The 25703-nt window shown below is 36.9% G+C and overlaps 1 protein-coding gene across 1 annotated transcript; it reads left to right on the top strand.

Moving 5' to 3' along the window:
* On the top strand, positions 17853-23636 carry LOC109833794 (beta-1,3-galactosyltransferase 7-like). The gene is made up of 11 exons (XM_020401609.1): positions 17853-18255; positions 18662-18758; positions 18845-18909; positions 18985-19181; positions 19723-19786; positions 20672-20744; positions 20833-20953; positions 21940-22027; positions 22126-22251; positions 22332-22441; positions 23187-23636. Exons 1-11 carry the CDS (start codon positions 18155-18157, stop codon positions 23336-23338), a joined length of 1194 nt encoding a protein of 397 aa, XP_020257198.1. The 5' UTR covers positions 17853-18154; the 3' UTR covers positions 23339-23636.

Raw genomic sequence — 25703 nt, 5'->3', positions numbered from 1 at the left:
TTAAGGTGAATAGTGTAAGAAATTAAAATCTAACTACAAAATAAATTGCAAAATCTAAACTACAAAATAAAATTGCAAGAATTAAATGCAAGAAAATAAATCTACTCTATAAGCATGAAATAAATCTAAGGCAAGAGGGTTCTAGCCTCTTGGCTATTTAACAAGAAAATAAAATCTAACTACAAGCATAGAAATAAATCTAAACTAATAAGCAATAAAAGAGAAAAAGAAAAGAAATGCAAACCTTCAAATAATTCTCCATCTTCATCTTCATCTTCATCATCCAACAAAGAGAAGAAGAGAAAAATTTAAAGTGGTGAAAAAATTATTATTATTAATTGCAACAAAAAGTTACAATTTTGGAAGGCCTTCTCAATTAAGAGTAGCCCTCCTCTCCAAAAGGAGTTACAAAAATTTTCACACCTCTAACCCCTCACTCTCTACCCCTATTTATAGTAATCTTCAATGAATATGAGCCATTGGATTTGTCTTGAGCCCCAAGCAACAATCTCCACCATTGAATATTGAAGTTCTGCAGCAAATCATACATGAAACCGGCCCCAAGTGGAAATAAATAGCAAATCAATGATTTTCCAATCAAGCCAAGTCTGCAGCCATTTCATATGTATTTGAATTTTGAAATCCGGCCCAAGTCATTTACAAGTCCTTAGTCTTTATTTGATTTTTGAAAAGAGAATAAAAATCCGGCCCACTTCAAGCATTTGATTTTCCAAACCTCCGGCCCAATGTCCATTAAATTGATTTTGAAAATCAAAATTGAAGAGCAAAGTCCGGCCCATGATGGAAATCCAACTCTTTGGCAGCAATCAAATTCGGTCCATTGGCTTTATTTCATTTTTTTTACATCCAAGTTCATTTCATTCCACTTTTTGCATCCAAGTCCATTCCAACTCTTTGGTGTGATCATTTTTCTTGATGGGCTTTGGGCTTCAAAAATGCTACAAAATAAAGAAGAGAGATTTTTAAGGGGTTTTTACATTTAATAATATTTATTTATATTTTCATTCAATTATGTGCAAACTAAGCTAACAACAATTATTAATGGTATATTTATTCATGTAAAATAGATAATGAGGGAATAAAATTGTAATAAAATGTGATTATCACTTATTATATAAATTTTACTTTAGTCATTGAGATTATTTTCAGTGTTTGGGAATAATAGTGATTTTGATTATTTTTAGGAATAATAATGATTTAGATTATTTTTTTATAATTAGATAGGTTAATTCTTAATCCTTCTAAATAGGGGTATTGGCGACCCCATCATTTTGAGGGGCTAACTCATTTTAATCACTCTAGAGAGGTTAACTTAACTCTTCTGTATTTTTTGCGTTTGGCAAATTATAAAGGGTTAAATCAATTTAACCATTGTATAGCTTTTTTTATTTGTCGAGTTAAGAAAGGGTTCAGTCTCCTTAACCCCTTGTTTAACCCTTTGTCAAACAGCACCTAACATTTCATCTGGACTATCAAATACAAATAAAATCAATTTATTTTTTTAACAATGTTAGTCATTCCTTTTAACCATTTTTTCTTAATTCCTTGCCAAACGGTATCTTAGGGTCTAGAGAGTACCTCAATTAATTGTCATTAGAATTGAGAAAAAAATCGAAGATTCAATAAAAAATATAAATCTTGGAATTGAGGGAACTATTGTAGGAATCTGACTTGAAATTCATAATTGCATTTAATTTGCTAGAAAACTCTCAGAAAAGATCGCATAAAAGAAAAGAGAATCAACCCTCGAGAGCGGGTTTTTTCTAAGATTTTTACTTTGAGATGACACCATATTGGATTCTGGTCTGAGTTCTAAAGCCAGACCCATATCTATTTGTTAATAATGAAATGGGCTTTAGGCTTCCCTGAAAGGGTTTACTCATTCTATGCTAGAGAAGAGCTGACAGCTCTTCTCTCCTGTGAGTTGTCAGGTGTATGACATGTGAGTCCCCACACCGATATGACTAGTAGGGGGCCCACATGTCTTGGACCTATCAGCTCACGGGGGAGCAGAGCTGTCAACTCTTCTCCATTTTTCTGTATATACACACACACACACACACTATGTTGCATTGTTTAATGATTAATTCCTATTTCTTATTTAATGATAGCTGTTTTTTTTAATTTAATTATGATATTAATTTGTTCAGTAGATCCTAGATGTAAATAGTTTATTTATTTATCTATTTGGTCATATTATGCTGATGGGTGGAAATTAATATCTTTCATGACGAAAACAAACTTGAATAATTTTTTTCTGATTAATTCCAATTTTTTTAATGATAGCTGTTTTTTTAATTTAATTATGATATTAATTTGTTCAGTAGATCCTAGATGTAAATAGTTTATTTATTTATCTATTTGGTCATATTATGCTGCTAGGTGGAAGTTAATATCTTTCACGACGAAAACAAACTTGAATTATTTTTTAGAAAAATATATATCAAGTGGACAAAAAAGTGGGGGTATTTTTTTAATTTTTTTTGGGAGGCGGGGTGGGTTGGATTAGTTTACGTTCGGACCTGGACCCTTCCCTGGTTAAAATCATGCATTTTGCCCAATTACTAACGACCAACAATGCTGATTATGTTTGCCTTTTTATGGATAATTTTATATTATATTTATTTCTTCATCGTATCTATATAATTTTAAAGTGAAACGGGACCTTTAACAATAGATTTATATGCGTGAGACAGCACGAACTCAACCCATATAATCAAATTATCAGTACGTTTGATCATCGCAATAATAAGTAATGTATATGCAATAAGCAATTTATATGTATAATCTGTACTATTAGCCAGGTCAAAGATGCTCCAATCTAAACCCAACAAAGTAATATAGCTAATTACTCAACATATGAATGTTGGTTTGAATCTTCGCTCATCCCATGCTGCTTAATTAACAAGTAAACGTCATCGCTTATCTTAAACTTCAAGGTTCGCTTCAGAAACATCACCAGTTGCGGGTTCTAGGATTAGTCAACACGGGCTTAATTCTCAAAGCAGTCAAATTTATTTTGTGAACTAAGCCCCAAATGGGCCAAACTTGCAAAGTACGATACTTTGTGATGCGTTAGCTGAACCTCCGAAACGCGTCAAATGTTATCGTGCACCACGTTAATTATTGGCATGTGCTTAAATTGTGATCCACGTGTCCATTTTTCAATGAAGGAAGACAAACAAGTTCCAACGTGTGACTTGGAAACTTGTTGGTGAACGCTGCCATCAGTTCCAACGAACAGCCAAATAATCAACCTCTTGTTATCATAAGTAGCCGAGAATCCACAATTCCATTGGAATTTCCACAAAAAATGGGCATTTTTGTCTTACTATTGTATAAAGTGAATGATAGTTGTGGGGGCCAAGATTACAATGAGTGTTAATTCTAATTAACACAATCATTTATTAATAATTAACGGTTATAATTAAAATAGTGACTTTTGTCTTACTATTGCATCACAATCATTTATTAATAGTTAACGATTATATATTATTAAAATAGTAAATTTTTTTAGTAGGGGAGAGAATCCAAATTAATATGCATCTCTTTTTCTCTTACCAATAGAAAGAGTTTTGTACATTGAGAAGGGGGGCAATTTTTTTTTTATTTTGGATAATAAAGGGGTATAACCGTATAAGACTTCCTAATGTTAGATATAGGTGTCCTGCAAGCAATAATTATATATTGTAACATGACCTATATAAATATAACATCATTGTTCAAAATAATAGTATGCTATTTTGGTCAGTATTTATCTGATATTTTTTAAATACAGATATAGTCATTAGAATGATACTAGACTATCAGAATTTCGATAGTGATCGTAATAAAGAAGAGGTCTGTTTAGTCGCTTACGTATATTCTAAAATGTTCCTAGTCGATGAAGTGTTGATATAGGACATCATCACTTTGGTAAAGACTAGTGTATACTATATTCGTCCTTTAGAAGGACGATAATTCATCTCTTAGATCATTGATGCTGAGACATCAAGATACAGTATACATGTGACTCATTAGTGAATAAGTTGACTAAACGACTCACCGAGAATGTCTAGTTGGTAATTATACTTAATTGTCAAATAGAAAAAAAATCCTCAAGTGATATAGTACAAAATAGTCTCTTGACCTGAGGCATGAGTGCAATATCTTACATGTTAGTATAGATGTACTTAGACTTTTTCCCAACCACAGTTCTCATTGAGTTGTGCATAACGGTTCTTGTTGGGTGCATCCCGAGACATAAGTAGATATTAAAATGCCAAAATGAGAATCGTCTCTCCTAGTATAAGGGGTTGATGTCATAAGATTGTTTGATATAACTATAGCCTAAATATTCTTGGCCAAGGTAAATAAGATAAACTGAGTGTCGGTTTGATCTTAATGGTTATGAGTTTAATATCAATAAATACTAATCGAGCTATTAGAGTTTGACAGTTTTTCATACCCTAGGCTTGATAGTTTGACATGGTTTGACGAAGAGACCGGATTGTACAATATTATCACTGAGTGGTCCTGATAAAATTGTGTAAGCATCTTGCAGATATTTATCACAACTTACACCCGGCTAGTCTTCATGTGTAGCTAGCACCTCTGTTGTACTTGTGGATATGATCAACTGTCGAGTCTTACAGTTGGGCCTAGAGTCACACCAAGCGCATACTTAAATCCTATGAAATACAATTTATAGAGTTAATGCGTATAATTGATACGTATATATGATTTTCACCGGATACACATAAACAATTATATGTATCGGTAAAATCAGAATGCTATGTGCTTAAGAAATGAATTCTAGTATTTTTTTCTATAAAGCTAATTTTTAGTCAACTACTTGACTTTTGGTCAACTCATTAATTTTTTGGTCATATGATGACTTATTAGTTAATGATTGAAAAATTACGAAATACCGTATTTATGAAACACTGTACTGATATGATATTTTTATTTATAAAATACACACTTCATTATACCTTGATTAATGAGTCATGAGATGAGCTAGTCATTAAGGTAGTATGGTTTGAGAATATGGTTTTAGCACATAGTTTTGATTCTTCATGACTCTTTTGCGTGACTCATGAGATGAGTCATTGCATGACTCATGAAAGGAATCATTACATTTAGATGACTCATGGCATGACTCATGACATATCACACTCTATATATATAAGCTCTCTCTCTCTTATGGAGAAGTTAATGAAAAATTGGCTAAGTGTATTTTTTCCATAAGAGAATAAAAGAGAGCTCTACCTCTTACTAAACTCTAGCAATCAAGTAAGAGGAAGTAGTAGGATTTTAAAGTACCTCGGGGTGGATATCTTGCATTGTGTCTCAAGAAGACTCTGATTTTATCAAGCTCGCTTGAAGACTTGAAGATCCACTACAATGAGGCTTACAGTAACAAGGAGAACGAGCTAGGGGTTGTTCGATCTACCATCGAATCACGCTACGAAAGTAAGCATTCAAAGCTCTTGGTTGCTCTCTTTATTATAGGGATCATGCTAGATTTAATTAGGATGGTCCTAGTTTATATTTCATGCTCTCTATATGCTTAGTATTATTATACATACAATATTCTGCTGCGTATTTTGCATGTAATTAGCACGAATTTCCAACACCTGAACGGTTCCATCTCTTCTCCTTTTTCATAGTTCTTTTTTGTTGCTTTGTAGTTTGTAAATACTTCTTAAATAAATAAGGTCAGAACATCTAATTCATGTTCACTTAGTAGCTGGTAGCATCTAATTATTTATTAGAATTGAAAGATAAACAAGAATTAATTTACTTATTGATACATATACCCATGAAAAATACTTCTAACAAACTATTGACGAGAGTGGACTTAATAATACAATCCTTTTTATTATTTATTAATTTAGTACTTAAGAGGTGCAAAAACAAACACATAAATTAGGACCAATTAAAAGCGTCTTCCTAATAACTAACACGATTCAACTAAATATGGACCAACAGTTCGACAAAGTGTTGTCATGCATATGTTAGGCTTGTTCGCAAGAATATTAATTCAGAATCGGTTTTTCTATAGAGTGCCCATGGACACTCTATAAGAGAGGAGAGAGATAGAGAGAAATGAATATCTTATGGGCCCCGTGATTTGCATTAATTCTTGTGCATAATTCATTTCTCTCTATCTTTCTCCTTTCTTATAGAGTGCCCATGGGCACTCTAAAGAAAAACCGATTCAGAATATCTGTAGAACTTGGAGTAAATAACTTTTAAAAGTTTGGCTCTGACAATCACAATAAAAGAAGGTGACCTTTGATCATTCTATTTTATATTCCAATAATAAGAAGAAGAGTGATAATCTTTATGGCAGCTAATCATGCCTAAAGTAACGCTGTAATCCAACTAGTCATGGCAAGAGCCTCCTCCTTCCAGAACTCTTAACCTACCGACCAACGTTTCTTTCAAACTCAAGAAAGAAAATCCATCTTTAGGATGAGAAGAGAGAGAAATTAATTCAATGGAATCTGTGTACCTTTAGACTCGTGAATATGTGACTGTTCATGCCACACGACTCGCTAAAAAGAGTTTTGGAGAACTCATTATGAAGGTCGATATTAGGCCAAAGAGGCGGAAATTGTGAGTGCACAAATATAATTGTGTTGTTGAGTTCAATCTTCAAAATGTAACGTAAATCACAAATGTCATGGATAAAGTATATATTACGTTCTCGTGAGCACTTGGTTGATTTGAACGTTCTTGTTCTCGTTTTAATACAGATCGTGATATGGGTGACGACCCTTTTATTAAGAGGGTTATATGTTTCACAATATTTATTTTCTAACCACATCGTACCGTTACTTGCTTCAAATATCATAATTTTATAAAATTAGATGGATATGAAAGATTTAACTAAAAACATATGTGAATAGTACTAGTGTTAGATCTACATCATAAACTTGAGATCTAAAACCATATAGCCATGATTAATTCAAAGAGATTAACAAGGATCTAAATGAGCGGAAGCTTATACCTGAATCCATTGCTTGATCTTGAGATGGATTTTGATCTTCTAACCTTAGGGTTCTCTCTAGCCGAATTTCTCTCAAGATGGGGGTGAAGAGAATTAGAGAATGTAACCCTAGGTTAGGGACCATAACCCCTTATTTATAGATGTTGTACTTTTATAATTTAGCCCCTCAATAAATTACAATTACAACCTGGTATCTGCACATATGACCCCATGATTATATTTAAATACCAAATTAACCCAACTTAATTGATCACTTTAGTGGGTTATCCTGAAAGATAGCAATACACATTGATTAATCATATGTGCCCACAAATAGATTTATTAGATTAAATCCAACAATCTCCCACTTGGGCACCATATGATTCCTTAAATTGTGTATAACCTTATGAGCTCAAAAATTGCTATCACTGAAAAGGTATTTCCGAACAATCTCGTCCATTGACTATATCAATATAGGATCAAAGCGGCCTTCGTCACATTTATCGTGACTCGACCCATCAATGGTCACATATACCAATACAATCAAACGACATAGATCAATCATGGATGTGCAACATGAAAATTACATGCAATGTGATCAGTACATGTCTATTTTCAACTGGTCCTCCTTAGTGAGGTCAAAACCAAACATAATGTAACAGAGTGTCTTAACTGAAAACTTTATTCTGATCAGACAATACAAACAAACATAAAGCACCACAAATACAAACTCCCACTAAAACATAATATCCTCAAATAATACCACACCCATATGAGCAGTATGCTCATGAAAGACCTTAGGTGGCAATCCCTTAGTAAGAGGATCAGCTATCATGGAGTTTGTCCCAATGTGCTCTATGGATATCTGTCCACTCTGTACCCTTTCTTTCACAACCAGGAACTTAATGTCAATATGTTTTGACTTAGTTGAGCTCCTGTTGTTATTGGAATACATTACTGCAGATTTATTGTCACAATATAACCTTAGTGGTCTTTCAACATTTTCCAAAATGCGCAGTCCCGTGACAAAATTTCGCAGCCATATTCCCTGATTGGATGCCTCATAGCAAGCTACAAATTCTGCTGCCATAGTGGAGGAAGCTACTAGTGTTTGTTTGACACTTTTCCATGATATAGCTCCTCCTGCTAACATATAAATGTAGCCTGATGTAGACTTCCTGCTATCTTGGCATCCAGCAAAATCAGAGTCCGAATACCCAATGACCTCTAATTTCTCTGATTTTCTGTATGTGAGCATGTAATCTTTTGTTTTCTGAAGATACCTCATAACCCTTTTGACTGCTATCCAATGATCCATACCAGGGTTGCTTAAGTATCTGCCTAACATCCCAACAATGTACGCAATATCCGGACGCGTACATACCTGAGCATACATTAGACTTCCTACAGCCGAAGCATAAGGAATCTTCTGCATTTCCTGAATTTCAAGGTTACCTTTAGGGCACTGATTGAGACTAAACTTGTCTCCTTTAGCAACAGGGGTGTCACCTGGTCTGCAATCTTGCATGCCAAACCTTTTAAGTACCTTATCGATATAGCTCTTTTGTGATAATCCAAGAATACCCCGAGAGCGATCTCGATGTATCTGGATCCCTAATATAAAAGAGGCGTCCCCAAGATCTTTCATCTCAAAATTCTTTGATAGAAATCTCTTGGTTTCGTGCAACATGCCTATATCATTAGTGGCAAGCAAGATGTCATCCACATACAGAACCAGAAAAATATACTTACTCCCACTGAACTTGTGATATACACAGTCATCAACAATGTTCATCTCAAAACCGAACGAGATAACTATTTGTTGAAACTTATGATACCATTGACGAGGAGCTTGCTTGAGTCCATAGATGGATTTCCTTAATTTGCAAACCATATTCTTTGGGTCTCCTGACACAAAGTTTTCTGGTTGCACCATATAAATCATCTCATCAATGTCTCCATTGAGAAATGCAGTCTTAACATCCATCTGATGTAACTCAAGATCATAATGAGCAACAAGTGCCATGATTATTCTGAAAGAGTCTTTCGATGAAACCGGAGAGAAAGTCTCTGTATAATCAATGCCTTCCTTTTGAGTATAGCCTTTAGCCACAAGACGCGCCTTATACCTCTCCACATTACCGTTTGCATCCCGCTTGGTTTTAAAAATCCATTTACAACCAATTGGTTTTGCACCTTCTGGCAATGGGACAAGTTCCCAAACCTTATTGTCTTGCATAGACTTATACTCTTCATTCATGGCATCAATCCACTGTTGAGAGTTAGAACTTTTCATGGCCTGAGAGAAGTTGATTGGATCATCTTCTAACATTCCACTACTTTCCTCATGTTCTTGGAGAAATACAATATAATCATCCGGAATAGCATTTCTCCTTTCTCTCGTGGATCTCCTTAATGGCACTGGTTCTTGAGGTTGTTGAGTTTGTTCTTCTGGAACAGGGAGTTGTTCAACATTATCATCTTGAGGTTCCGGATTTACTTCTTGAGCAACAACAGGTATAGGAACCTGAATATTGTCAAAAGTAACTGTATGGATTGGATCTGAAGCCAATTCCTCCTCAAAACTAATGTCTCTAACCTTATTTCTCCCCCCAAACTCAACATCCTCAAAGAATGTTGCTGTTCCCGTCTCAAAAATATTCCTTATAGTGGGATCATAAAACTTATAGCCCCTAGAGCGATCAGGGTACCCAATAAAGTAGCTGCTAACTGTTTTGGAGTCCAATTTCTTTTCATTTGGCCTATAAGGCCTTGCCTCAGCTGGACATCCCCAAATATGTAAATGCTTTAAACTGGGCTTTCGACCAGTCCAAAGCTCATAAGGTGTTTTAGCAACTGCTTTACTTGGTACTCTATTCAGAATGTAAGCTGCTGTCTTAAGTGCTTCTCCCCAGAGTGACTCTGGTAAAGAAGAATGAGCAATCATACTTCTTACCATATCCTTAAGAGTCCTGTTTCGTCTTTCAGCTACACCATTCATGCTAGGTGAACCCGGCATAGTGTACTGTGGGACGATACCGCATTCCTCTAGGTATCTAGCAAATGGTCCTGGACGTTGTTCACCTGAACCATCATATCTACCGTAGTACTCACCACCACGATCAGATCTGACGGTTTTAATTCTTCTGTTGAGTTGATTCTCAACTTCAGCTTTATAGGCTTTGAACATGTCCAGAGACTCAGATTTTTCATGAATAAGATATAGGTGCCCATAACGTGAGTAATCGTCTATGAATGATATAAAATATTGTTGACCATTCCAGGATTCCGTAGGGAATGGCCCACAAATATCCGTATGTATCAATTCTAAGACATCCGAAGATCTGTTGGCACCTAATCTCTTCACTTTGGTCTGTTTTCCCTTGATACATTCAACACATACGTCGAAGTCCGAAAAATCAAGGGAATCCAAAATGCCATCAGACACAAGACGCTCAACTCTACCTTTTGAGATATGACCTAAGCGCTTATGCCATAATGTCGCCGAATTTTCCTTATTTAATTTACGCTTAGTACCACGTGATTCCACATGCAAGGATTCATTGTAAGAAGCAATTGTATCAAGCAAATATAGGTTGTCATAAATACTCAAGTAACCGGTTCCCACAACATTTGAATTAAAAGATAAACTGAATTGACTGTTTCCAAATGAACAAGAATAACCTGATTTGTCCAATACAGAAACAGAAACCAAATTCCGTCTAAAAGACGGTACTACAAAAGTATCTTTTAAATCCAAATAATAACCAGTTCCTAACAACAACCTAAAGTGCCCAATTGCTTCCACATCTACCGATTGTCCGTCGCCCACAAAGATGTGTCTTTCAACATCACTTGGCTTTCGGTAGCTCAGGCAACCCTGCATAGAAACACTTATGTGAGTAGTAGCACCAGAGTCTAACCACCAAGTGTTTCTAGGTACTGAAGCTAAATTAACCTCAGAACAGACCAAAGCAAGGAACGTACCCTTATTATCACGCCAGGCGTGATATTTTGTACAGTCCTTCTTTACATGTCCAGGCTTCTTACAGAAGAAACAACCCTGATTATCCTTATGTTGTTTCTTCTCAACTGGACCCTTAGCAGCTTCCTTATCATTCTTCCTTTTCTTGCCCTTATCCTTAGAGGCATAGGCCAAATGAGCACTTTCTGTCTTATCTTGCTTCAACCTGTCTTCTTCTTGCACACAGTATGAAATGAGCTCATTTAGAGTCCATTTCTCCTTTTGACAGTTATAACTGACCTTAAATTGGTTAAACTGTGCAGGAAGAGACAACAAAACCAGATGCACTAATAACTCGTCACAAAGATCGAGTTTAAGTGCCTTAAGCTTTGAAGCAATATGAGACATTTCCATAATGTACTCCCTGATATTTCCTTTGCCCTTATACTTCATTGAAATCAAGCGAGCTAAAAGCGTGCTTGTTTCTACCTTATCGTTTTTCGCAAAACGCTTCTCAATTTCGGCAAGGAAATCTTTAGCCTTAGTAATCCCTTCGGATTCTATGCCCCTGAAGGCTTCCGGAACGCCGCGCTTAATGATCATAAGACTCATGCGATTTGAACGCTCCCACTTCTCATGCTCCTTCTTTGCATCAGGAGTGCTATCCGCATTGAGAGGTTGGGGTTGTTCAGTTCTTAATGCATAGTCAAGATCCATGCAGCCAAGAACAATTAATATGTTCTCTTTCCAAACCTTGAAGTTTGTCCCATTTAGCATGGGAATTGAGTTGATGTTAGCAGAAATTGTTGCAGCAGATGCATTAGCTGAAATAAAACAAAAATGCTCACATCAATAACCATAATCAATAAAATTCAAATAATGACAATCCCCATCCAAGATACCGGCACAACATTAATATCAAGTCTTTGGACAGTAATATTAACTTGTAAGTGATACCTTGTTGCAATGATCAAACATTGACAATAACTCATGTCAAATAATGAAACTATCTTTGGATCGATTCATTATTCACATGTAAACCTTATAATTGTCACACGCTTATCATCGCAGATGTGTATACAGTCTAAATAAATATTAACCTTCCTTTGGGCCGATTAAATATTTACACGAAAGCATACACACAAACATCTCACATTCCTCATGAACAATCTACACAAGAGAGGTTACTTTGGCAACTTCTTGTTTCAATTAATCAATTGGAGTGAGAGACAACCTTAATACCTTAGTGTCATAATATTTGAATTAAATAATTGATTAAAAACCAAATTAGATTTAAATTAAAAAGTTTTAATTTAAATCAACTGAATTTCCAAAAACTTAATTGGGGTCTCACAGCTTAATTAGGGCCCATAACTTAATTGAATAAATTAAGTATACCAAAGTGGACCCATGAAAAGCCGAGGCTTAACCATAATGAACACGAAGTTCCCTTAACTTCGAACGCGAGGTTCGACTGTATTGAGTACGAGACTCACTTAAGCACGAACGCGAGGTTCGTCTGAAAATGAACGAACGCGAGGTTCGTTTGATAAAAGAACGCGAGGTTCAACTTGGGAACGAACGCGAGGTTCGTTTAAAAAATGAACGCGAGGTTCGACTGAAGTACGAACGCGAGGTTCGTCTGAAGTACGAACGCGAGGTTCGTCTGAAGTTCGAACGCGAGGCTCGACTGAAGCACGGACGCGAGGTTCGTCTGAAGCTCGAACGCGAGGCTCGACTGAAGTACGAACGCGAGGTTCGTCTGAAGTACGAACGCGAGGTTCGTCTGAAGTACGAACGCGAGGTTCGTCTGAAGTACGAACGCGAGGTTCGTCTGAAGTACGAACGCGAGGTTCGTCTGAAGTTCGAACGCGAGGTTCGTCTGAAGTACGAACGCGAGGTTCGTCTGAAGAACGAACGCGAGGTTCGTTAAAAAAATTGAGCTTGACGCTCACCTGAGTTGAACGCGAGGTTCACCTTAGAACGAACGCGAGGTTCGTTAAAATTGAGCTTGACGCTCACCTGAGTTGAACGCGAGGTTCACCTTAGAACGAACGCGAGGTTCGTTAAAATTGAGCTTGACGCTCACCTGAGTTGAACGCGAGGTTCACCTTAGAACGAACGCGAGGTTCGTTGAGCGCGAAGCTCGGTTAAAATTGAACGAACGCGAGGTTCGTTTGAGGTAACCACCTCCTTAATTTTCGCCATGAACCCTTAGGGTTTCAAATTGAAACCGCCGCCGCACGTTTCACGCACGAACCCTTAGGGTTTCAAATTGAAACCGCCGCCGACAAACCCAAAAAAACCTTTGATTTTTATTTTCAAAATAGATCCAGAATTGGAAAGAATTGAAGAAAAAATCAAAGAAAAATCCAAAAAATTCCAAAAAGTTATTGTTCATCCGAAAAACTTTTCGTTACTGTTCATCCGAACAAAAAATTTTACTGTTCATCCGAACCCCAAAAAAATTACTGTTCATCCGAACCCAAAAAAAATTGAATCTTTAACCAGAGATTTAAGATCAAAAACCCAATAAAACTTAAATCCCTAAGAATTAATCAAGGTGGCTCTGATACCCCTTGTTAGATCTACATCATAAAACTTGAGATCTAAAACCATATAGCCATGATTAATTCAAAGAGATTAACAAAAACAAAAAGAGCGGAAGCTTATACCTGAATCCATAGATTGATCTTGATTTTGGGTTTTGGATCTTCTAACCTTAGGGTTTTCTCTTTAGCCCCGAATTTCTCTCAAGATGGGGGTGAAGAGAATTAGAGAATGTAACCCTAGGTTAGGGACCATAACCCCTTATTTATAGATGTTGTACTTTTATAATTTAGCCCCTCAATAAATTACAATTACAACCTGGTATCTACACATATGACCCCATGATTATATTTAAATACCAAATTAACCCAACTTAATTGATCACTTTAGTGGGTTATCCTGAAAGATAGCAATACACATTGATTAATCATATGTGCCCACAAATAGATTTATTAGATTAAATCCAACAACTAGGACTTGATGTAGGCGTCTAAAAATGCCTATAGGTATCTACACACAGCTCGAGACAGAGAGAAGGCGATGAACGTCATTATCTAAGTCTAAGAGGATTATCCGACGCCGACGAACACATGAAGCGAAAATGACAAACCGAATGACCTGTGCGCTCACCGGCCACCTCCAAGTGGCCCGTACACTCGTCAGCCAGCTCCAAGTGGCCCGCGTGCTCACCGGTCACCACCAGGTGGCCCGCACGCTCATCAGCCACCAAAATCGGTAACCCAAATGGCTCGCGTTGCTCACCGGCATCACCAGTGCCCGCACGCTCAATCACCACCAATCGCGCACACCAATGAACCCGCATACTCATTGGCCACCAAAACAGCTACAAGTCACTGAAACGGAGAATACTGGTAACAGGGACAACAAATCAAAAATCCGAAACTAAGCAAAGCCGCTCGCGCCGATCGCACTCGCAAACGGCTCGCCGAACCAGTGGTTCGACCCATAGCCAGGTCACCAAGGGTGGCTCGGCCAAGACCGAGCCACCATTTGGTGGCTCAGCCAGGCCGAGCCACCATTTGGTGGCTAGGCCAAGGCCGAGCCACCGGGTGACGCTTCGGCCAGATTTGATCTAAAAGTGTGATTTTTCGATTTTCATTGATTCTCTCGGGATTTGTTAGTTCCTGAGCATCCCAACTGATCTGATACTATGGTTAATCAGTTCTTAACTGAAGATAAGGAGGAATCCCTCGTTCTTATCCAAATACCCGTTTCCGAAGCTTATAAACACGAGCTCGGGTGCTCATTTCTCCGGGGCTGAACATCAAGAGGGCGAGGTGCTGCCGGTTTCTCGAGTGCATAGCCATGAATTTCAGAGAGGGTTAGCTAGATCTCAGCGATCTCCTGTGCATAAAGAGTGGAGTTTGAGAGATCTGAGATCCGTCCCCTATTCCTCCGGATTTAAGCTTGGTCTTAAATCTCGAGAAGAGTCGTAATCTCGCTTGGTCGAAATTATCGCTACAGCGATTACTTTCTTCGTGAACTAAGAGCTTTGATCATCAATCTGTCAACCGGATCTGATCCGCGGCGGTCCACGGATATTAACGTCCCCGGCATAGGCAAAGATCCCACGTAAGCAGAAGACCGATAAAGGATCTCTGTGCTATTTGACGAGAATTGTACCCTTTTATTTTCATTGTGTAAAGGTCTTATAAAAAGACCGATCTTTTTAAACTTATTGTAACGATCAAAGTTGTAATGAGTTATACAATGAAGAAAACAATTTTCTCCCCAAACACTTGATATTTCCTCATTAACTGTACTAGTGTGCATCCCGTGCAAAAGCACGACCCCCTATTTTTTTAAGCACTGAATTTTGAACTTGCCTCCCTCTAAGTTTTAATACATCTAATTTAATTATTGTATGCTTAAAATTAGAAATAATATCTACTCCTCTATATTTAAAGAATGATTCAATTTTAATACATTTGATTTAGAAATTATATCTACTCCTCTATACTTAAAGAAAAATCCAAGTTTTAATACATTTGATTTATTTTACTGTTTATGATATAGTAAAATACTATAATATGAATAGTAACTTCAAGTATGGAGGAGCATATTTGATTTACTGTTTATGCTACAATAAAAAATTGTAGCATAAACAGTAACATCGAGAACATAGGAGCAGATTTGATTTACTATTCACACTAAGTATTTCTCTAGCATTTACCGTAGCATGAACAATACTCTTTGGGTTCTTTTTAAGTATAAACTAGTGTGCACCCCGTGCGAAGCACGGCCCCCTATTTTTTAAAGTATTGCATTTTTAACTTACCTCCCTCTAAGTTTTAATATATTTAATTTGATTCTTGTATACTTAAAATTAAAAATCATATTTACTCATCTATACTTAAAGGGCGATCCAATTTTTAATACATTTGATTTAGAAATCATATCTACTCCTTTATACTTAGAGAAAGATTTAAATTTTAATACATCGGATTTGATTTACTATTTATGATACAGTAAAATACTGTAGCACAAGCAGTAACTTCAAAAATATAGTGCCAGTAGATTTTCATCGTGATTTACTGTTCACACAACAATAATTATTGTAACATTACTGTAGCATAAATAGTAATTCTTTGGACCCTCCTATAAGTGTAGAAGAGTGGATATAATATATGTAATTATCGCACATATATCAAAATTTTATATTATTTTGTATAAATAAGATCTGAAATAATCAAATTGGTGATGTATACATATGAATATTTAAATAAAATATAAAATTTTATATTATTTTGTATAGATAAGATCTGAAATAATCAAATTGGTGATGTATACATATGAATATTTTAAATAAATATCTTTTTCATTAGTTCGTAATAATGCATACCATGCGATCAGATGTTACTACTAATACATACCATGCAATCAGATGTTACTACTTTGCTCATTAATCAATAATTTTTTGCAAAACTACTTGTAATGAATAATGTTATGGTGTTTATTCACCCAAGATACGTGTATTTGCAAAGTGATATAATAAGAATACTGGCAAAATGACCTCAACCCACTTAAGTGGCCCAAGCCCAACAGAGGTCTCGATCCCGCCGACTCATCAAGTCGACATTCTTTCATGCCCGACGCGAAAGACGGGATCAGTCGACCTTATCGTTGAGGACGACCCCCTAGGGCACTCGACCATTCACTTGGCAACTCAATGAGACAACTTGATGGACATTCCCTGCTGTTGACTAAGTTGAGGACTCGACCCCTGCCTCAAGCCTTTCTCCTAGAGCATATGTCAGCATTTCAGCCCACCTCGGACAAGTCTTATCCAGATTTTGGTCTGATGGTCTCTATGACTTGTCAGCTGCCCACGTGCCTTCTGCCACGCTCTCAATCACTTCCCGAAAAATGAGGAGACACCCTCTCCCGTGCCGAAGTGACTTTCCCTCCAGTCGCTAGCCGACACCTGTAAAGCGAGTGATGACTCAGCATGCCAGCGTGCTTTCTGCCACGCTCTCAATCACTTTCCGGAAAATACGGAGATATCATCTCTCGTGCCAAAGTGACTTCCTCTCCAATCGCCAGCCGATACCCGTAAAACAAGGGATGGTTCGGCTCTTAGTCCGCACTTAATCACCGCCTCCCTAGGCAGGACTAGGGGGACCTATGAATCCCGACAACGGAGATATATACAGGGAGACTCCTAACATCTGAGAAGAAGAAGACCTAAGAAAAAAGGGCAAGCTAAGGCTTCCTCTCTCTCTCTCTCTCTCTCTCTCTCTGTGTGTGTAAAAGGAAAAAGAACCTATAGTTCTTCATCTAGATGGAGAAGCTCACGTAGATCTTCTGGGCATGCACATTGCCACTTTAAGAACCACAGCGGTTCCTGACCATCCCCTTCCCCACTTGAGTTTCACTAACTTGACCGTCGAATGAACCACGGGGGAACCGGTCCCCGCCTTCTCACGGGTTCTTCTTGTCTGTGCAGCTTGGACATCAAGCCCCGGTTCGAGAACAAGGAATAAAGTCAAAGAAAGGAGCGGCCCCTCCATTACTCTCCCCTACCCTGTCCCGACGAGGACTCAGTGGGGACCGATTCAGTTCCGGATCAGAACCGATCCTAACCCAGATCCGATTGACTGTTTGGTCGTAATCATCAACAAATAATATGATCTAAGTCTATATCCTATATTTGCTTCTATAATTCAATGATTCAATAACATTTTTATGTTTTTTGCTCCTGTAAACAAAGTGCAGAGTCTCTTAATTCTCGTAAAACATCGAAATAGCATCCACACGCATGTTCAATTTCTATCGTCCCCTAAAAGAGTGAAAACGTCCGAACGGCCAGTTTCGCGTCACACATTTTCTAGTCCACTAAACTTTTTCCTTCTCATCAAAGAATCCGAAATAATACCGACGACAAAGACAGAGAGAGAGAGAGAGAGACCACAACTTCATGTCCCCTTCGCACGCTCCCCCCCGGTAAGATGTTTCGCCGGCGTAACGCAGCAGCCATCTATTTTTGACGCGGTCTTCTTCCGACCCTGAGAAAAAGACTTCCCCTTTGCTCGCCAATTGCTGCCATCTCTCTTTCTCCCCCCTCTACAAAAACCCAACAAACAATAACTTTAGAGAGAGGGGGGTTTAAGATAAGAGAGATAATGAGAGTTCGAGGCGCCAGCAGCGAGAGGAGAGTCTCGGCCAAATGGATACTGTTGCTGTGCGTCTCAAGCTTCGGCCTTGGCTTGCTCTTCACCAATAGGTAGGTTTTTCGGCGATGAATCGGGAAATTGAGATCTGGGTTCGTCTAAAGATCAAATTTTGCTTCATGGGCATCGCATTTTCCTTGCATTTACCCTTAATCTAGAGGAAACTGAGATCTGGGTTCATTGATTTGTCAGATGGTATTTTTCTGCTTAGTGCCTAATTGTGTTGTGCGTAATTTGGGCTTAATTCTTTCCTCAATTCAGATAAAATGGGTCTCGTTCCTGGAACCATTAATTGATGAATGTAATTAATACATAGATCTGGGTCCTTCAATAGTCAAACTTCCCTGAATGTGCATTTCTATAATTATAAATTGACACGCCTTAGGTATGTAGGCAATTTCTTAAATTGCATATTGTTGTCGTCTCTTCCATAATTATTGGCTTCTTTTGTTTGAATAGATTCTGGATTCCTCCCGAATCTGATGCACAGACCATTTCAAGGCGGCGACAAGACCAAGAGCTTCAAGTACTATCAGAAGATTGCATGACTAAAAAGGCATTAATCTTTTTCAGATAAATTTGTATTGGCTCTACCATGGTAGACTGTTCTCTGATTATATACATTCTCTTATTGAACATCAGAAGCTTGGTCAGGATAAGGATGGAAATGTAATGGACGAGGTGTCCAAGACCCACAAAGCCATACAGTATGTAGAACACTCCAACAATGCTATATGCTCAAATTTTTACTTATATAGCTGATATAATTTGATTGATATCAGATCATTGGATAAGACAATATCTACACTTCAGATGGAGCTTGCTGCTACTAGGAGCTCTCAAGAGCTGACAGGGATTACTGGTTCTCCACTGATCTCTGGACAGCAGAGGAAAAAGGCTTTTATTGTTATTGGGATAAACACAGCATTCAGTAGCAGGAAGAGGCGAGACTCGGTGAGAGAGACCTGGATGCCTCAAGGTTTCTTAACTGTCCTTTAATGTTTGATTTCTATATACGTTTGAACTTGGTTATAATAATTTAGGTTACCCAATTATATGCTGCGTGTACTTTGCTTTTAGCCTTTGGTACATTTTCTCTCTACTTCGCGATCAAGGGAGAATACATTGTTAATATCAGACTGAAATTCGTGCTTCTATCTGAAATATACAGTAAAAAAGGGGGATTTTTATACCCCTTTATGCTTTATGCTATCAACTTTGAGGTTTAAACCCTGGCTACCCGCAATCTGGTTTCTATAAGTTCTTCACAATTTGTTTATGCAATATTTTAGTTCTTCAGGGTTATGATTAAAAGCTAAACCTAAGGATTCTACATAAATAAACTTTATGTTATCGATATAAATGAACTTGGTTTGAATTGTTCAGCTTCTTTGGTTTCTTATTCTTCTCTTTGTCTAACCATTATATGTTTTTTTAACCATTATGTGTTTTCTTACTCAACCTCTCTTGTTTATTGTATACAGTATGTATTTATGTCTTACCCTTTTTTATGTTGTTAGGTGAGAAGCTCCAACAACTAGAGAAGGAGAAAGGAATTGTCATCCGCTTCATGATTGGCCACAGGTACTTATATCATTCAGACCTGATACATACCTCTTTGTTGTAGAAAAGTATTTATTACTAGTAGCATCTAAATTATTTTCTACAACCGTGTCAAGCTAGTCTGTATTAGAAAAATTGTAGGAGTGAATGTATTCCACTCTCAGTTTTGAGAAACATGTCACTTAGGTGTATTAGAAAAATTGTATGAGTGAATGTATTCCACTCTCAGTATTGAGAAACATGTCACTTAGGTACAAGACTCAAAAACCAAAGAACCAATTATTCATGACAACAGAATAGCTGCCCACTTCTTCCAGGGTCTTCGAAGAAGTCAAACTTTAGAAAAGAAGAAAGTTAATAGAATCACAGAATTTGGGCCTCAGATTTGACTATTTGGTTAACATATGGAATCCATTCCAATGGCGCAGATTGTCATATGAGCTGATTGATATCAGCTCTGTACTTTATGTGCAGCCAGCTTTAACTTGTACATCTAACGAGGCCAAGTTTAGTTGTGCACTTCATGTTAGCCTGCTTTCGGAAAGTAGATAGAGATTCTTAGAGCTTGTAGTCTATCATGTTTTAGCATAGTCGTTTTTTGTGGGGACAGTTAGTTGATGCAAGGGTGATGGTTAAAATAAGATGATTAGGAAGTTCTGATCCATTTCACCGAGAAGTTCTAGTTCTCTATAGTCAGGCAACTGTGATTCATATTGAGCCTATATGATTTATTAGAATATTTTCCATTTTTAATTTGAAATGTTGAATAGATAATAAATTGTCTTAAATATCATATCCCAGAGAAAACTTGGACTACTAGTGACTAATCAAAAGTTGCCAATTGGTAGATGAAGGTATTTACTGGAAAATTTAAGGGGTTTTTTTTCTTTCTTTTTCTCTCCACAGTGCTACTTCCAACAGCATTCTAGACCGAGCAATTGATTCAGAAGAGGCTCAGCACAATGACTTTCTTAGACTGGTAAGAGCTTCTCCCATTTCCACTAAATTTTTGACTTTCGGACTAAAATAGTTAGTCATGTTCCTGATTGCAATTTTGTGTCATCCAGGAACATGTTGAAGGGTACCATGAACTATCTGCCAAAACAAAGACATTCTTTTCCACTGCAATTTCCAAGTGGGATGCAGAGTTTTATGTCAAGGTGGATGATGATGTTCACGTTAACTTAGGTAATTTAATTTTCCAGAGCCACTAGCTCTAATACATATTGAAAGGTCTAACCCTTTGTACATGCATACTTCTTTACCATTTTTACGAATTTTGTGTTCTATTTACCTGGATTGTGTTAAAAAGTTTTATGTTCTGTTAATTTACATGTTTGTATTCTTAGAACAACCGCAATTTAGGCAAAAAGGCTAAACTTGCATTACAGAAAGGAATATGGTTTTGAAACTAAATTAGCCAGCCTATCAACCCAAGGGAATTTTCTCTCACCCAGTTCCCTCGTAGAATTTAGGTTTGAAGTCTCATAAGGCTATGCTGTGATTTCTATATATTTCGTGATTTATAATCCGTGACATCTGTATCGATTATACCAGCAGTTGCCTGTGTTTTAGACTATAGTGTGTAGTAATATGAAGAATTTGGCACGTAAGCGTTAGCCTAACCACACTTTTCAGCTTCCTACTTAAGGCCTAATATTTGTTTCCTATTTTTCTGGGTAGATCGAGGGCCGAAGCCCTAAAGCAAAACAAAATTATTAAAGGTTACAAGCACGGGCTGCAAAAAGCCCCATCGATTCACCAATTCATACTGGTTTAAGGAAATTCGGAGTTATGCAGTCTTTTATGACCTAGCTCTAGACTAAGGGAGTCTCTAGCCAACGGATCTGCACTACGGTTGCCTGCGCCAAATATAATGCAACTTAACCTCCCACTCTTGACGCAACATCTCTTTAATGACACATAATAGGCCTCAATTAAGAGAATATCCTTCAATATTTTCTCCTTTAATTTTTGTATAATCAGGATTTGCGATCCCTGCTCCATTGACAACTAATAGTTTGCTTTGTTTCTAAGTTTTACTCAGGGAACAAACACAAAAAGGAAATAGCATTTTGAAAAACGTGTTAAAACTGTAATTAGTACGGGGATTGCAAGTCAGTATCTTTAAATACCATGATGATTTTGCTGATACTTTATTATTATCATAACAGGTATGTTAGCTGCAACTCTTGCTAGGCACAGATCGAAGCCCAGAGTCTATATTGGGTGTATGAAATCTGGTCCAGTCCTTTCTAACAAGTAAGTTATCTTCTTTTTCTTCTCAATACTGATTATCTTAAAGCATTGGTCCTAACTTCCTTCTGTATATTTGGTTTAATCTATTTGTTTGCCTTCAGGAACGTTAAGTACCATGAGCCCGAATACTGGAAATTTGGAGAAGAAGGAAACAAGTACTTCCGTCATGCAACTGGACAGATTTATGCAATCTCAAAAGATTTAGCCACATACATTTCAATAAACCAGTAAGCTTACTTATAATAATACTGAGGCTCTATTATTCAGATAATACAGCATAATGTTTATTCTAACCATCTTTTTGCAGGCCAATTCTGCACAAGTATGCTAATGAAGACGTCTCATTAGGTGCTTGGTTTATTGGGCTTGAGGTGGAGCATATCGATGAGCGTAACATGTGCTGTGGAACTCCACCAGGTCTTATTTTCTTGTCATTTAATACAATTTCAGTGTTTCACAATGACAGATGGGTTAATATCTGATGAATAATAAAATAGATATAAGTATTCTGCTCTGAACATCAATTAGGTGATGGATTGTAAGTTCTTAAAGCATCCTGTTTACGGAGTGTTGTTCTTTTCTTTCCTCTTTTACCTTTTTGCTTTTTTCAAACTTAAAAATAATTCAAGATCATGTAGTATTACCAAATCTAAGCAAACACATTATTGTTGCATTTTGACTACTCATACACAATGTGATCATACACAACGTGTACGTACCAGGTTGATACTGTTGCAACTAACCCTCTGCGCAGTTAAATTAAGAATTTTAACAAAAATCTAGTCATTCGTGTCTCAAGTGTGTATGTTTTCACTTCATCTCCTTAAGATTTCCAAAATAAAATTTGAAACCAACTGAACTGTGGTATAAGTTACCTGTCGCTCTATGATTACCATTAAGGATTCTGCAAATGACAACTTTAAGACCCATATATGGTATCAGGCCGATCTCTACGCAACTTGCACAATTAAATACAAACCCTAAAATGGACCTAAAAATCTTTGGCTATCTCGAATGAGGATTTTGAAATTACCTGGAAAGCTGAGCGAACAGAAGCTTGCTAATCTGCCTGTGTGTGTTTAGCGTCGCTTTTTAGTTGTGTTCCTTAACTTGTCTATGAATTTGCTTCACCTTTTCTTCTGCTTTTTTTTTTTCCTTGTAGACTGCGAGTGGAAAGCACAAGCAGGAAATGTGTGCATTGCATCATTTGATTGGAGTTGTAGTGGCATCTGCAAGTCAGTGGAAAAAATAAAGGATGTACATGCAAGATGCGGCGAAGGAGATGGAGCTGTTTGGAGCGATCTCTTTCGATAAATGGCAGAGAATTTTCTTTGTATACTCTCGTCTCTGGAGCAATTTTGGCAGTCATATGGCGTTCCAATTCGATATTTGACACATAGAAGACTCCTACACTTCGGCCACGATATTTATCACGAGACCAAAGAGATGTTGATTGTGGTTAGAGAGTTTCTTGATTTTTTTAGGTGTAGATACGAGACTTGAGCTCCCCTTTTCTACACATTGTGTGATATAAAATGTGCCCACAAGTTTTGTGGAGATTTGTATCAGGATACTGGAAAAATTTAACGCGAAAAGAGATTTGCTTTTGCCATTTGTGGAATGGTGAATTGGATGACAATGTTATGTTGGATAATCGTGTAACATACTTTTCGAAATCAACTAAAGCAAGAACACGAATACATACAGAGAGGAACTTATAAATATAAAATTCTCTCTAATCATAAAGGACGGGACAAACATGCTTAACAAGCATATTAATCGCATTTTTTTATTTAAAATTATAAGATACAAAATTTCTGTTTCTCTGCAGGAGAATTTTAACTTTGTCAAGGTTGTTCTTATAATTTAAATCTCCTGGCACATTATTTTGCAATGCATAAAAATCAAGGACAAAAGAAGTAATAAAAACAAAGAATTATCCTAAAACAAATATTTGGACGGGAAAAAAATGCAAGTTTGGAGATGAAGGAAATACAAGTGATTACCACCAACTTAAAACCTTATGACACCTTGATTGATCTATCAAATCCCAACATAAAGCTCATAATAAAACCGTCCCTTTAGCCCATTACAAAATTTATTCGCAAACCTAATTCAACCCCAACGCTATATAGATACAATGCATGCATTTTGTGTTGCATCAGATACAAAACACTTGTGTCATATCTGTATAGTACAGATACATCAAATTCTATATGTATCTATACAGATACATTGCATTGCTGTATACGCAACTATACAAATACAACTCACTATTGTATCTATACCTGTACAGAGATAGCTCACTGCTGAGTGAGCTGTGTACGTTAGGTACAGATACAACACAGCGCTGCATCTGTTCTAGAATCAAAATAGATACATGTATGCATGTTATATCTGAACAGATATAAGCATGTTGTATTTGTTCAAATTCCTTCTCATTTGTTCTTTTAAATAATTCTAATGGTTACATAATGTCATGAGTTTTGTAGAAAAATTCGAAATTAAAAGATAAGATTAATAAGCTACTAAAGCATAATGATGATTTGAAGCTTATTACTGGAGATGATTTTGTAACTAGGGAGTTTAAAAAGAACGTATATTACAATTTTGAAGGAGCAGACGGTGATTCGATTGATCTTGATGCATCCATCCATGCAGCTGTGTCCCCTGTTCAGGTCAGATCATATCCATTAAAGCTTACATAAATAGAAAGGATAAAATACCAATGCAAGTGATAGGACTGAAAATTTATCATCTGCAAACAAGCGTCGGGGTGCACACCATGAAGATCATAGAGTGATGACTAATTTTCTCGATAGAGTGGGTAAAATTTCATGTGCTCTTAAAATTTTCAATCAACTTTGGAGTGAAATATTAGCTGAAAGTGTTTATGCTCTTCATCAATTCTCGCATCGTGTTTTAAACCATGCGTTTGAGCTTCTACACGACAATGAGAGGGAAGCTAAGCGATTCATAGCGAAACCATTGGATGAATAGCCACACGATGGAGCATGGTTTAAATACTAATATAGATGTTGAGGACGCCATTGAAAGTCTTCAAATGAGGCATGAGGTTGTAAGACTTATTAGTGCTATTGTTGTTAGTTTATGGGTGTTTATGACTAAATGGTATGTTTTGGTTTGATCTCCTTCTTTGCTGTAGGTTGAGTTGTTTCGCTTTGTCTGAGTACGTGTTTTAGTATTTTGTTATGGGAATTTGCCTGTGTTTGTTGCTTATCTATGTAAGGCTTTTAAACTTAAATTAGGTAGATGTTTAATCTTAAGCTTCTGACCTTGAAATGTCAACAACATATATACGGCGGATCTTAGGGACTTGAATATTTGAACTGATATCAATTTGCAATGAGTATTGTTTGATTCTCCTTTGAATTACTTTAATGACGTTATTAGAGTGTGTGTTTTTTATTGAGATTTGTTATTAAATGGAGGAAACTCTAACCGCATGTGTTTCATTTGAGTTCATACTACTTGTGATTTTTTCCCCCCTTTGTTGAATAAATTAAAGGAAAGGGAGGAGAAATTTGCATTATTGTACTTCTCAGTGTCTTGGTATAGGCTTGAGGAGATGAGCAAAGTCAAAATTAATCCGAGAGAGAGCGGCATTATTTTGGATCTAGTTATGAATTACATGCTAACGCGAGTGAAACAAATTCCT

This window comes from Asparagus officinalis, chromosome 3, assembly GCF_001876935.1.
Source record: "Asparagus officinalis chromosome 3, Aspof.V1, whole genome shotgun sequence".
NCBI classification, from domain to species: domain Eukaryota; kingdom Viridiplantae; phylum Streptophyta; class Magnoliopsida; order Asparagales; family Asparagaceae; genus Asparagus; species Asparagus officinalis.
The sequence above is the reverse complement of the archived record's forward strand: the minus strand, read 5'-3'. Positions and strand labels throughout refer to the sequence as shown.